The sequence below is a fragment of the Centruroides vittatus genome, unplaced genomic scaffold (assembly GCF_030686945.1).
Source record: "Centruroides vittatus isolate TY-2023 unplaced genomic scaffold, ASM3068694v2 contig_754, whole genome shotgun sequence".
NCBI classification, from domain to species: Eukaryota; Metazoa; Arthropoda; class Arachnida; order Scorpiones; family Buthidae; genus Centruroides; species Centruroides vittatus.
Genome location: NW_027122490.1, coordinates 575548 through 591206, shown reverse-complemented (window position 1 = coordinate 591206; position 15659 = coordinate 575548). Strand labels below are relative to the sequence as shown.

The window sequence follows — 15659 nt, the reverse complement described above, 5'->3', positions numbered from 1 at the left end:
TGTGTGTGCCGTGGATTATCATCTCCCGCCGTTGAAGCCGTCCATTTCATCTATCTACAGTCCATTGACTCTTATTTTCAAGCGAACTCTCGTTCCTCGGACTTTGTGCAAATCTCAGGATCACAAATCTCCGGATCACTAAGGTATTTATCCTACTCGCGATGTTTTGTAAACTCTCTCTCTCCAATCACTCGAGACGCAGTTTAATAATTCGATTCGATGATATAAATACTTCCAAATATGTTAATTGATGTATTCCCTATCAATCTCAAAATAAACGGGTATTTTTGTTTAATATTAGAAGAGTGTGCGTTTCTTCCTCCATTACCCTCATCATCGGCATCTTATGCTTCCGAAAACGCGTATCTATCCGCGAGAAGTTTGATAGATTGGTGTCAGTTCCTGACGTAAACCGGATCTTACGATCCCAAATCCGTAACTAATCATTGACCGCTCGAGCCTTAATCATCCTTTCGACAACCGAGGTCGGACCTCAAGGTCTTGTGCCATTAAGAGGTAGAGAAGATAGGAATCATCCTCCATCTCCTACCCTCGGTGAACCTCACAAAATCTTGCTGGCCACTCCATGCAATGAATATCTTCATTGTCAAGAAAATCACTGATGAGTGTAGCCCTATGTGATTGGGCACTGTTGTCCATAAAAAAAATCTGCACCCATAACATCTCAGAAAAGTCTTACATTGAACTCCAAAACTTTGTCTCTATCTAATATTACCTCAGGAGTTTCTGGCTCCATATTATCATCTATATTAAATGCTTATTTCAGATATTGTGTCTATCTTTTTTCAGTAATGGCACTCCTTGCAAAAACATTAGAACTCTGTGAAATCATCAAATATAATGACATTCCAAGCTAGGATATCACCATATGCATAATGGTTTCTTTTCACAATGGACGACAGGATATATCAAGTTTACTTCTAATAAAATTTAAAAGTAAATACGTCTTAATCAAAGATGAAATCTTTGTATTCTGTCTTTTCTTTTCACCGTTTACACCATCCTCCATTTATCAAGTTTACTACTTTCTCCAAATTTTAATCAGATGAGAATCTAGATAAATCAGTGAACAGACCATTGCTTCCATTTATTCACAAGTTCTTGACACCATCTTAAAAGGGATCATCTCTCTACAGGGTTTAATGAAACATAATGACTGGGCATCAGACGAAAAAATCATCTGTCTGAAGCTTCCAGTAGATAGTAAGTTGTGAAACTAAACTTGAGACTCCACTAGTGTAAAAATCCTTGTTAAATACTTTTATAATCACTTGATCTATTTGTGTTTGGATTTCAGTGCAGGTCTGGCTCTATGGCTCCACTAGCAAAGTTTTTACTTTGACAGTACTATTACAGTTATGATTGTACGAGATGTGGCTATTAAATAATGAGACTGATGCTGTAAAATATTTTACTTTGATTTCATACATGCTTACTTATTATCACCTTCAATATACACCCTTCCTCTATCTCTACAACGCTCCATGCAAATCTTCCATTGTTCAAAACAGTGCTGGAAGTCTTCTGTCAGCTCCTCCAGGACACATGCCACTTTCTCTTTCACAGCTCCAATAGACTCAAATCTTGATCCTTTTAATGCAGATTTTACCTTAGGAAACAGATAGACATTGCATGGCGCAAGATCTAGTGAATAAGGCAGATGGTCTAACATTGGGATTCTATACTTGGCTAGAAACCTCTTGACAGACAATGCAGAATGAGCCGGCACATTGTCTTGGAGGAGAACCCATAACTTGTCCTACCACAATTTGGGTCATTTTTTCCTTATTCTTTCACGGAGTTCAGCAAGAACGTGAAGGTAGTAATGTTGATTAATAGTTTGATTTTCAGAAACCCAGTGAAGGTATACAATCCCGTGAATATCGAAAAAAACAATCATCATTGCTTTAAATTTTGATTTGCTCATTCAAGCTGTTTTGGCACTCAGTGAGGTTGGACTCTTCCAGTGCATGGATTGGTGTTTTGTTTCAGGATCATAAGTAAAAAACCACGATTCGTCATATGTTGTTATCCTTTCCAATAAGTTTGGGTCATTTTCAACGGCATTCAAAGTGTCAGTACAAACATTTTTGCGAGCTTCTTCATTCAAACATGAGATTTTTAGGCACCATTTTGGCACACACTTTTTGCATGTTAAAATTGTTATGTAAAATTTGCCATACGCATTCTTTGTCAATTCCTACAGTTTCAGTAATCACATGAATACTTAACCAACAGTCAGATCGAACCAGATTACCAATTTTTTTCGAAATTGTCATCCATTTTTGATGTGGAAGAGTGACCCAGGCGTGAATCATCTTCAATGTCTTCTTGGCCATCTTGAAAACGCTTAAACCACTCAAAAACACGTGCACGCGATAAACATTCATTGCCATACACTTCTTTCAATAAATTTTAAGTTTCATATGAAATTTCACAACAATTCATTGTTCTATTGTTACACTTAACGTTTTTCCGGCGAAACAAAACAACAGCTATAATATGAATGAAGGCTATCGATATACGGATTTGTTTACAGAAGTGAGAGGTACTGCATTTGAAATAGAAAGCTTCACGCTAAACAGTTGTCAGTCGCTGGCATTTGGTGCATGTGTACTTCTGTAGCAGCGTCAGTCTCGTCATTTAATAGCCACACCTCGTATGTGTGATATGTCGACATAAAGACAATGATTATATTCTGAAATTTTTTTCTATTATAATTACAAATGTAGTAAAAATAATATCTTTACTTTCCTATATTAACTTTTATCTTCATATTATTAAGATACTATACTACACTTACACACTTAGCTTTTTTATTATATACTCAATAAATTGAAAAATTTTCCTTTGGCCGTCCATATTGCTTGTTTTAGGCATCCATTCTTATAATCAGAATGCCCCTTGTCATATATACATGAATACTTTCAAATGTTTTTGATAAATCTTTCCAGATCTATTCTAGGAATTTTCTAAGTAGCCATGAGAGAATGTACAGTACATGAAAACTTGTTTCCCACCAATTTTCGCATGATGTCACAATGACATAGATTCTACTGACTTCTGATTGATTGATAGTACTGTTTTATGAAAGTATTTGCATCAAAAGTTGAACACTGCTCAACTTGCTTTACGTTTGTTTTATGACCTGCTCCAGCATAAAATATCATGGTCACGTGATTAAAAGTATTTATGGCAAGGGTTTTTATGGTCATTTTTACACTATTAGAATCTTGGCTTAACAATGATGGACATAGAAAGTTGCCTACCGGACATTCTTCTGTTACAAAGTGCTTGCTGGTGAGCAAGATTTTCTCCAATGCCAGCCCTGAATCCATTCATCATCTGATTGACAAATATAAATTACTGGACACAATCCACCAACTGATTGATGATCTCTTGAAATTAATTCCTTAGATATAAACAAAAACACCCCAAACTATCAAGCCATGATGTATAGCACGGTTCTAAAGTCTGGAAATTTTGTTAACTTTCCAAATAAAATACATCCACCCACCTCAGGCAAGCATGTGCTGTTGGTGTATGACAGAACCGATAAGAAAAACAGTGATCGTGTTAAGAAACGCTTACAGGAGCAAATTAAGCCGAGTCAACTCAAGATCGGAGTAGACAAAATTAGAAGAATCGGGAATGGCGGGGTGGCTGTTGAACTAAAAAATAAGGAAGATCTAAGAAGCTTGGAAAGCTGCATTAAAGACAGACTGCCAGATATCATCATGAAACTTCCTCAGAAGAGGAAGCCCCATGTGATCTTATATTCTGTTCCAAAGTTAGAAAACCAGGAAACAGTGAAAGATAGCATTTATTGTCAAAATGACATAATCAACGAAAACATCACAAAGGAACAATTTGTAATGGACTTCAAAATCAAGTTCGCTACAGGAAAGAGGGGCAGCGACTACTGTAATCTAGTGGTTGAGGTCACGCCACGATTGAGGAAAACCTTATTAATAATAGAAAGAATAAATATAGAATGGTCTCGATGTAAAGTAGTGGATTTTTGCCCTGTCTTACAATGTTTTCGATGTTGTAGGTATGGGCACTCCTCTCACAACTGTGAGCAACTACAGAACAATTGCAGTCATTGCATGGGAGACCATGCTATTAAGGACTGCCCCAAATATGAGGAACAACCTAGATGCATCAATTGCATGCACCAGAAATCAGGGAAGACTAACCACAATGCTCGTGATCCTGCTTGTAAGATATACCTCAAAATGAAGGCCAATCTAATTGCACGAACAGACTGAGTCAAGTTAGATCACCCTACATCCGTTTTCTTCAGGTAAATCTAGGGAGAGGCATTGCTGCTTCCTCTCTACTCTCTACTGAGGTCCACAATTATGACTTTATTCTCGTGCAGGAACCGTACTGTCAGCAGGGCGTTCCTGCCGCCCTGCCTTTATACTGTACTGTTATCAAGGGGACTCACTATTACCCTTGGGCCATCATTCTGGCCACTCACAGTAATATTGCTATTTTACAGCACTTCCCTTCCTAGCGAATTTGTTGTCTGTATTGAGATCAATGTTCAGGGACAAAAGTATATTATTGTTAACATATACTGTCCCTATCATGGCAACATAAACCTGATTCTTAGGGATGTACAGAATTTAATTGATAGGTTTCCAAATGAACAAATCTTAATTACTGGAGACGTTAGTGCCCACTCCCCAGCCTGGGGAGGGGAGAAGCTCGATCGCAGGAGCAAAGCCTTCGAAGAATTCTTATTTTGTAACGACCTGCTAATTGTAAACAACAGCTGTTCCCCTCCAACTTACGTAAACAGTAGGTATCATAGCTGGATCAATATCACCTCTTCCTCTACCAATTGCCACAGCCAGATCACCCATTGGAGGGTCCATAATTGTGATACTCTAAACGACCACAAATAGATTTCGTTTAATATTGACAGATCAACTCAAACTGATCGGAACAGTAGCAGCAAATTGGAACCTGCTTGCTGATTTTCTCAATAGGGAATGGCCCTGTGAGGATGTGAACAATGAAAATAAGGCTCGCACCTTCTTGGCGACATCCATCAAAACCATCAATGCAGCTTGCGATCTTCACATACCAACCACCACTCACAGAAAAAGACCTGTTCCGTGGTGGGACTCCAAACTAACCCAACTTCGCAAAACTAATAACAACCCGAGAAGAAGGTTCCAAAGATGCCACGATGACTCTCTGCGTAACACACTGAAACGCAGCTACTTGACCATCAGAGAGCCTACAAAAACGAAATACTCCAGGAAAAACAGAGATCATGGAGAGACTTCTGCTCCAGGGCATCTTGGAACTCATGGGGTTACTTGTCTAGGATGTGCACTGGAAAAATGAGATCGAACATCCTCCTACACACTCTTGCAGATGAAACTGACACTGCTGTTGAGATCCATAGCATTGTTAACACCCACCTAAACAACTTTTGCTTAGACGATCCAACTGACAACGATACCAAATGACACCAATCTCCGAGAGACAGTTATTTCCTCCAGGTAGATACTCCAGATGCTCCTGATTTCACTCACCATGAGGTGGATGAAGCTTTTAGAAATCTTAGAACAGGAAAGGCACCTGGAATGGACAATGTCAGTGCGGAAATTGTGCGGAAAATTTGGACAATTATCCCTGAGAAGCTCCTCCACATGTATAAATCCTGCCTTAGATATGGAGTCTTTCCAGAGCAATGGAAGAAAGCAAGAATCATGGCCATTCCAAAGTCTCCAAACTCCAATGACCTTCGCCCGATTCCCTCTCCTTCCATATTTGGGAAAGTGTTGGAAAAGATTTTAGCGGCCAGACTCACCTGGATAATTGAATCCAGTCAGCGGTTGAGCAATTTTCAATATGGGTTTCGTCACCAATGTTCTTCAAAAGACGCTATTCAGGCCAATGTGAGTAGCATTAGGGAGCTTCTCAATACTAACAAATATCTTTTCTTTTCTTTCGAAGACACAATGTAGTGACGTAAACTTAAACACTGGGCGAATTTTTCATCCTTTTTATTCGGTTGGTTATCTATCTCACCTTTTATCCTTTGTTGGTATTTGTTGTCTTGGTATTGGGCCATGTTCTTCTCTTAGGTGATGATATTCGCCGTTTCAATAATAATATTTTAGTTCTATCTTGAGGAAACCGTGTTTTGTATTTTCGTTTCTTTTCTTTTCTTTCGAAGACACAATGTAGTGACGTAAACTTAAACACTGGGCGAATTTTTCATCCTTTTTATTCGGTTGGTTATCTATCTCACCTTTTATCCTTTGTTGGTATTTGTTGTCTTGGTATTGGATTCGTCCCAGTGTTTAAGTTTACGTCACTACATTGTGTCTTCGAAAGAAAAGAAAAGAAACGAAAATACAAAACACGGTTTCCTCAAGATAGAACTAAAATATTATTATTGAAACGGCGAATATCATCACCTAAGAGAAGAACATGGCCCAATACCAAGACAACAAATACCAACAAAGGATAAAAGGTGAGATAGATAACCAACCGAATAAAAAGGATGAAAAATTCGCCCAGTGTTTAAGTTTACGTCACTACATTGTGTCTTCGAAAGAAAAGAAAAGAAACGAAAATACAAAACACGGTTTCCTCAAGATAGAACTAAAATATTATTATTGAAACGGCGAATATCATCACCTAAGAGAAGAACATGGCCCAATACCAAGACAACAAATACCAACAAAGGATAAAAGGTGAGATAGATAACCAACCGAATAAAAAGGATGAAAAATTCGCCCAGTGTTTAAGTTTACGTCACTACATTGTGTCTTCGAAAGAAAAGAAAAGAAACGAAAATACAAAACACGGTTTCCTCAAGATAGAACTAACAAATATGTTCTTGGCATTTCCCTAGACATAAGGAAAGCTTTTGACAGCGTGTGGTGGCCTTTAATCCTCCACCAGCTGTGGAACATGGGCTGCCCAGCAAATATTTTCTACCTTCTGAGAGATTTTCTGAATAACAAGCAGGCTCACATTCAAACTGGTGACATCAAGGTCTGGAAAGTGGTGGTCCGCGGTTGTCCCAAGGGCTGTGTCCTGAGCCCACTTTTGTGGATTATACTATTTGAAAGATTTTTACAACATAGCTTCGGACAGGATTTTACCGCCACTTACGTGGATGACGCACTCTTACTCATAGGTGGGCGCTCGCGTGCAGTGCTCGAGAGAAGGGGGAACAAGACTTTGGAGGAAATTTATAGTTGGGGCATTCAAAACAAGTTCTCTTTTAACTCTGCTAAGACAAAAGCGATTGTATTTAATAGAAAAGGTGAGAGAAATCTGTACGTGAGGGTGCCTACATTGAAAATGAATGGTGAATCCATTAGAGTGGTCACTGAAATCAAATACTTGGGGGTATTTCTGGATTACAGATTGTCGTGGGAACAGCACATTCGTTATATCTTTGAAAGAACTGGTCTCCATACTACAAGCCTTTTCCAGAGTGGCGAAAATACGTGGGGCCTTAATGCCACAGCAACACAGACTATTTATGATAGCATCTTCTTGCCAATTGTTCTCTACGGCTGCAGTAGCTGGGGCAAGGTAATTAGCAGGGTTCACCCCAGGCAAAGAATCATAGCAGTCAAAGAATCATTCCTGCTCAGCGGAAGGCACTTCTCATGATCACTAAGGCATACCAAACGACTGCTACAGTTACCCTTCAAGTTATTGCCTGCCGCCCCAATTGACAAAGTGATTAACCTCCATCAACAACTCTGGAACCTAAAGTGGGGAAATAACAGTGTATCCCAAGGCGAGATCATCTCAGCAGATATAATTGAAAGACGGATTCCTTTTAGCCAATCACATAACCCTAGTGTTCCTCTTCCAATCGTTGAAGATTTCACAGATACTGTACCATCTTCACAGATGGTTCTGGCATTGACGAGCAAAAAGGCTGTAGCTTTGTCTGTTATATAGACAACAGCGAAGTGTTCAGTAAGCAGTATTGCCTGGATCACTTGTATTCTGTCTTCCAGGCAGAACTTTTTGCAATAACTCAAGCTATTAAATGGTGCAATGACACCTATACAGGATATAATATCACAATCACCTCTGACAGTGCCTCTGCACCGAGTCTCATCAAAAGCAACAGCCTCCACCCTATGATTGCTGAGGTGCACAAGCACTTGCATGATTCTGAGAACAGTTATTCTTTAAAGTAGACTCAAGCTCATGCCAGAACTGCTGGAAATGAGAGGACAGATGTCCTTGCCAAAGAAGCAGCTAGAAATGATTCCCTCCCTTTCTCCTATAATAAAATTCCTCTTAAGAAAGTGAAAAAATTACTATTCAAAGATCTCACCGACTGGCAACACGAATGGGAGGAAGACAATCATACTATCACATACAGCTTCATCCCAGATATACCACAATATTTTCTCAACAATTGGATCAAAAACAACCATTACAGCATACAATTTTATACAAATCATGTCAGGTTTAACACTTATAAGCATAGGTTCTCCATTGGAAAATGTAACAAATGTAATTTCTGTGATAAAATCGATGGGAGCTACCATTACATCTTCGATTGCCCTATAACCGAGACCGAGCGAAACGAACTTAAATTAACTGTTATCAGGAATGGTGGTAGTTGGCCTTGTCAACCCTGGGCACTTCTTAACATGCAAGAAATATATGACCTCTTTCAAAGGATTATCAAGAAATATTTCCGGGTCATGACTGTCAGGTAGGAGTTGCTACAACCAGGTCGACTGATCTACCAACTCTTTGCATCTTCCTCATGTTAACCTTGTATTTATTTTCCCTTCGCGTCTCCACATATATCCTTGTAATCACACTTGTTGTTGTGCCTTCTTCTCTTGCCAGCGCTGGGCACACTACACGTAAAACAACATGTACTTGTTTGTAAATAGTTTAACTCTCTGTTAACTCAAATCACACAATTGAATGTGTTTTCTCTACCAATGTACAAAATTTGTTATTCTGTTACCTCTGGTCTTCACCTGATAATGCATATGCGGGATCAGGCTATGTACGTTTAATACATTAATAAAAAGATAAAAGTGAAGTGGACATCAATATTGATTGTACCAACCCCCACCCGGCTCACAGTATCACTTCCAATTTCGACTTCCATTCCCTCCCAATTCTGAAAGGGCTCAGCATCTACACTGACGGTTCCAAGGCTACAGGAGTAGTTGGCACTGCCACCCACCTAGAGGATCCTCAAAAATGGCTCTTCTGAGATGCAGCCTACAAGCTGCATGAGAAGTGCTCAAACAATCAGGCAGAGTCTTTGGTTATCTGGAAGAATTTAAAGTACATTCAAGACAATACTCACTTGTTCTCTGGGAAAGTTATTAATATCATCAGTGACAGTCAAACCACACTGCAGCAGATTAGAAAAGAAAATCGCAAACTACCTATTATCCTCAACAGTCTTGACATAATTAGTGCCTTAGAGGGAGTTACTACCATTAACTTATTCTGGGTCAGGGGCTATTCCATAAACAGTGGCAACAAAACAGCAATCAAGCTTGCAAAGAAGGCTCATAAAGTGACCTCTCATTACTCCTACACATCAGTTTCAGTCTCCTATCTGTGCAAAGAGCTCCCCACCATCATCATGTCAAAGTGACAGAAAGACTGGGACAGCAGCTCCACTGGGCACATTACTCACAAGTTTCTTCCAGATGTTCATCAAAGAACCTGCCTCACCTTCCTGAGTACAACCCACACACTAACAAAGATTCTTACCTCTCATGGCAACTTTAACTGCTACTTGCTTCGTTTCCTAAAAACGGAATTGTGCATGAATTTGTAATTGTACAGTCAAGGAGGAGGATGATCTATTCCACCTCATTTTTACCTGCACTAAGTACTCTCAGCATCGTCAGTAACTGAGGGACAAAATCACAAAAAGTGGACACAACTGGCCCTGCCAATTCAGTGCTTTTGTTGAAAACAAAGACACATTCAAGTCTTTTCTCAAATTCATCAACACTAAACCTAGCAGACTACCAACCCTCATCTTCTGCCCGGACCCACACTTCAGCATCACCATCAATCAGCACAACCAGTATCAACCCTCTGGACTGAGGTAAACCACCAACCATCAACCGACTCCACGTTTGATCACCAAGACCTTCTACCACCAGAACCACCATCATCAGGATCAGTCATGAAGACCCACTTCAAGGACCTTGCTCTTCACATTAGACTTTATTTCTCAGGTGCACTTACCTGAGTTGTTTGTATTGGCACCCATGAAACTGTCCTCAACTTTATTGTCTGCCTCAAGAAGGCACTACCTATATGTTAATGTTTCCTTTCTCTTTGTACTGATTATACCTTATTCCACCAAACAAACGGTTTGTGACAGGCACTCACAGATCCCTCACTTCCCCCAATCTTTCATTCCTAATCTCCTATTCCTTATTCCTTCCCCATCCCCCCTAAATCCTCTATCCCCCATTTATTCCTCCTTCACCCCCCTCTCATATTCTTTCTAGGGCTACACCTCTGAGTAAAGCCCTATCCTTTAATTGTATGTATGTAACAAATTGCTGTAAACATTAAATAGCAGTCCTATTAAAGGGTGTAACTCTTGGACATCAAACAACATTCTCCTGTTTTTTGAAATTAGCCCAAAGCATGGATATGATGCTCTGACACATTCAGAGTCCTGGATATATCTATCTGCAACTGACTTGTTTCTAGTCTTCCAATAATTTATCCGTTCATAAAATTGCTGTGTGATATTATTGCAAAAATAAAATACTAAAATTCAATATCATCCATTAAAACAACAACAAACTGTCCTTCATACAGAAACACAACAGAACTTAACAGAACAAACTGTACACAACAGAAACAATGGCATGCAACTGCCATATTTATAACATCTGCATATTTTTCATCAACTTATGCTTTTTAATCGAATATTCAACTACATCCTGGGTATTTTTATTATCTGGAAAAGTTCATATAAATTTTCTACTGTTTAAAAATAAAAATAAACAAAGCTTACTGGAATTATTTATCCGATAAATAACAACCTTTAATAAATAACAACCGACGGAACATCTTTAAAAAAACGCCATTTTTAGCGTGTATGCGCGTTACCGATGATCGGCATGAGCGCATTCGAATTTCATTTAATTTTCATACGTTTAGAACGCCACGTGCGTATTTTAGAATTCTATGTTCTTTTGTACTGGTTAACTGAAGATGGCTGCTGAAGGCAGTTGAAAACATTTTTTACAAAATAGAATATTGCTGGAACGTAAAAGAAGGTTGTTATTTATCGGATTTTTCTACTGTTTATTTTGTTTATTGTTTTGCTTTCTCTATGATTAACTAGGACATCACATGACAATTGTTGTGTGATACAATTGAGGTGGAGCAAAAACAAAAAAAGAAAAAAAAAGAAAAAAAAAACAATCCTTGCACTTGCCACCACAAAAGACTATCCTTGCAACTGCAAGCCATAGGAGAGGCAATCCTTGTATCTGCCAGCCAAAGAAAAGCAATTGAACAAAGAACAAAACAATCAATGTAAACTGCTTTGTTATTGAGTTTTGTTTGCTTTTTGCATCTATTATCCGTTAGCTGTACACAATGCTTTTCTTTGGGGCATCTAAATTCCACTAGCTGCACTGAATCATGTCAGGTTGCATGAACATTATCACTTTTACTCTACTGTATCTCAAAAATAAAGTTGTAAATTGCCATTTTTTAAAATTACATTTATGGATTCTTCATTCCAAGTAATGGAAAATGATAAAATTTTATCAAAATCAGTCCATCAAATTTTGAGAACAAACCCAATTCTATAAGACACTAAGAAGAGTCTGTGCTAATGCTTTGCCTCAATGATTATGCTTATTTTTCAATACAAGTGCATATCTTAGTAAATTCCTACAATACAAAACAAATTTTTGTTTTTGTTCATATGTTTAATTAGTTTGCATGTAATATGCAAATTGTATAAAGCAAATTTTATAAATTAATAATTTAATGATTAACTATTCATGTAAAAAGCTATTTCAAACCGACTAAAGAAAAAAGGTTTTTAATTTTCAATGCTTTTGTATGTAAGAAGTAATCAGTATCAGTAAATTTGACTCTTATCTCAAAAAAAAAAAATTTTAACTGCAATAATTCTGAAAAATAAAGTTAATATAACATTACCTGTGTAACAATTGTCATTGTAGGAGTTGTTTGAGAATTAATAACTTGGGTTTGTGTTGATGATATCACAGAGGACTGAGTTGTTACCACTGTTACCACTTTTTGATTAGTGCATGTTGTCATAGAGGAAACTGGTTTTGTTTGAAAAGTAACTGCCTGAGATCCACTAGGTAGAATGCCTTGTGCTGGTACAGCAAGTAATTGTGTACCACAAGTTTTCTGGGTTCCTGCAATCTATAACAATGCATTTTACATTAATTTAATGAGAAAGCATTTGATCATCTTAATGTTATTACTTTTATTATCAGTATTCTTTTTGATATGTAATTTCAAGTTATTTGTATATTACTGTTGACAATATAGCAATGATTTGATCAAATATCAAAAACAAATCATTAGTTAAATATTTATTAGTATGTATAAGTTAAACAGAAACTCTAAAACATTATAACATTATAAACAAAAACTTCTTGAAAAATAGTGTAATTCACTTACTATCACAAATGATATGTTATATTATTAAATCAATAAATATGCAATTATAATACATAAGGGCGAGTCTCTATGTTAAATAGATCAATTTGATATGTAGATCTCACCTGATCATGTCCAATTCAAATAAAAGTTAATACAACTGTTCCATAACTTCTAAAACTTATCTATAAAGTCATAAATCCTTGGAAGAAATACTTGATTTTTTAAGTTTTAAGTCTAGATCTTAAGTGAAAGCCTAAAAGTGTCATAAGCTGATATAAAACAAACTTCCAATTTTCACAAGATATAAGAACAAAATTAATAGAAATAGAATTCTAAAATTTGGCTATCTGTTGGACCTCAATAAACTCATATAATTTCAATACATTGTTATAAGCAAACAAGTAAAGCTAGTTTGTTGAAATTTTGTTAGTTGAACACAAAAAGGTATACAGTAGTACTGAATTTTAAAATTTTATTCCTAGAGCTTGTAAAATTTTGTAGTTTAGGCTTTCACTTAAGACTGTGCACAAGCTCAAGGGCAACAGTGGGCAACCCCTGGCCCGTGGGCCAGCTACAGCTCGCGAAAAGTTTCTATCTGGCCCACAAGATCTGTAGAAGAAATTATAAATAAATATTTTTCGATGTAATTTGTCTAGTTTAAATTGAATATTATTCTCTGAAGCATTGCAGCAGCAATGACAGAAAAAAAAAGGGAGTCATTTCCTTATTTAAACAAAAACTGGGAGAACAGAATTTTTCTAAATTATTTATATCTCATTGCATCATCCATCAAGAAAATCTATGTGCAAAAGCTATGCAATTAGAAAATGTAATGTCTGTCGTATCCAACTACATAAACACAATAAAAAAATCAGCACTAAGTCATCGAGAATTTCGAGAATTGCTAATTGATCTTGAAAGTGAATAAACAGATGTTCGACATTATTGCCCAGTCCGTTGGCTCTCGAAAGCAAACATATTAAGCAAATTTTATAATTTGAAACATGAAATTAAACTATTCATGGATATGAAAGGAATTCCCATTGAAGCATTAAATAATAAGAAATGGTTGTCAGACCTGTCATTCTTCGTTGATATTACAGGACACCTGAATGTTTTAAATGAAGCCTTACAAAAGTAAAATCAAGATGTGACACAATTATATGGACATATTAAAGCTTTTAGAAGTAAACTCCATTTGTGGCAATCCCATATACAGAAAAATAATCTTTTTCATTTTCCACCATTATATAATTATCGTGACAAATATAATCTTCAATTTTTTGTTAAAAAAATCAAAGATCTTTATTCAGAATTTGATTGACATTTTCAAGATTTTGACAAGTAAAATATATTATTTAACTCACCCATTTCCATCACTGAAATCGAAACTGTTCCAGGAAAATTTCAAATGGAATTATTGGATCTCAAAGAGAGGGTAGGTTTATAAGAAAATTTTAATTTTACAACTGTCCATGAGTTTTATAATAAGAATCTGTCAGCTGAAGAATTTCCAAATTTATTTGATAATGCAAAATATATTTACTCTTTATTTGGCTCAAAATATTGATGTGAACAGCTGTTCTCCAAGATGAAGTACTTGAAATCGAAGTACAGAACCAAAATAACCAATACGCATTTGGAAAACAACTTGCGTTTAAGCACCACACAAATCGAACCAGATATTGAAATGCTAACAAAATCTTTGCAGCACCAGATGTCACATTAAATTCACACTTTTTTCACTTATACACGTATATTTATTGTTTTATGATTAATATTTATTTTTCCAATTCTTTGTAATTTTCGAAAACGACAAGAGAAATAAATGTAGTAATTAATTTTTTTTATTTTATATTTGCAGACTAAAAAATTACAGGTCACAAAAAGGTGTCAATTAACTACTACGGCCTGTGGAAAAAACGAAAAATTTATTCTGGCCCATGTTATAAAAAAATATTGCCCACCCTTGCTCAAGTGTATTTGTTCATGGAGCCTATAACTTTTTAGAGGTTATGGAAAACCTGTCCCAACATGTTATTCAATTGGACAAGATCAAATATGACAACAGGCCCACTTGACATGGAATGACTCAAAGTAAAAACTGAAGGATAATAAATGGTAATTGGGTTAAATGTCATATTACATTTTAAAATTATTTAAAGATCTTATTAAAATGTATTATACAGACAAAGTAATTCGTTTTAAAACAAGAACTGAATAAACATTTTCTAGCTTATGTGCTAATCAATTAAGTAATATAATTACAAACAGATTTTAAAAAGTTCATAAAAAATTGAGTAATTGAAGTATTTAAAATGAAATTCATACATTAGTATAAAAACACAAATTGATTTATTTAATTAGGAATTACTTAGCAAAGCCAATGGAACAATATTAAAAATAATAGTGAGTTATTTAATGATTGGTGAGTTATTTAAAAATAAAGTTTTCTTAAAAAGTTTGAAATTCTCAAGAAATTAATGCTTGGCTAAATATTTAGAGAATGAATGAAAAAAAAAATTTTTTGAAAACAGAATTATACCAAAGTAGCTGTGTTTATCTTACTAATATCTGATTTAAAAAATACAAAAATTTTTGAACAAAGTTAATTAATAAATCAGAACTTTTCAATTAACCCTGATACACAGAAAAAAACATTTTTCTTACTTATTCCAGCTTTTATTTAAGGACCTCTAAATGCAGCTGAAAATGTTTGTAATCCAGAATAAATGTTGCTGAAATAAGTAAAAAAGGTGTTTTTTTTTTTGTGCACAATCAGTGTCTTTTGTACAAAAACCAAGGGAGACAACAATATATTTGTCCAAGTGCATATACACAGATATATAACCCTTATTTACAAAAATATGAATTTTTTCAAAGTTCATATTAAAAGACTTCACTTTTCATGTAAATGAACACCTCTCTCTCTCATAAATCCACACAACACTCATATATTTGTAATG

General features: G+C 36.0%; 1 protein-coding gene across 3 annotated transcripts in view; it reads right to left on the bottom strand.

The window, feature by feature from the left end:
* Positions 1-15659, bottom strand: part of Hcf (Host cell factor) — a 208568-nt gene that overhangs the window by 69156 nt on the left and 123753 nt on the right. For 2 of the 3 annotated variants that reach the window (XM_067277724.1, XM_067277726.1), the window contains exon 17: positions 12217-12450. The exons of the other annotated variant lie outside the window; for it this stretch is intronic. In XM_067277724.1, coding sequence (XP_067133825.1) covers positions 12217-12450 — 234 coding nt within the window. The remainder of the gene's footprint in view (positions 1-12216; positions 12451-15659) is intronic. 3 annotated transcript variants of the gene reach the window in all.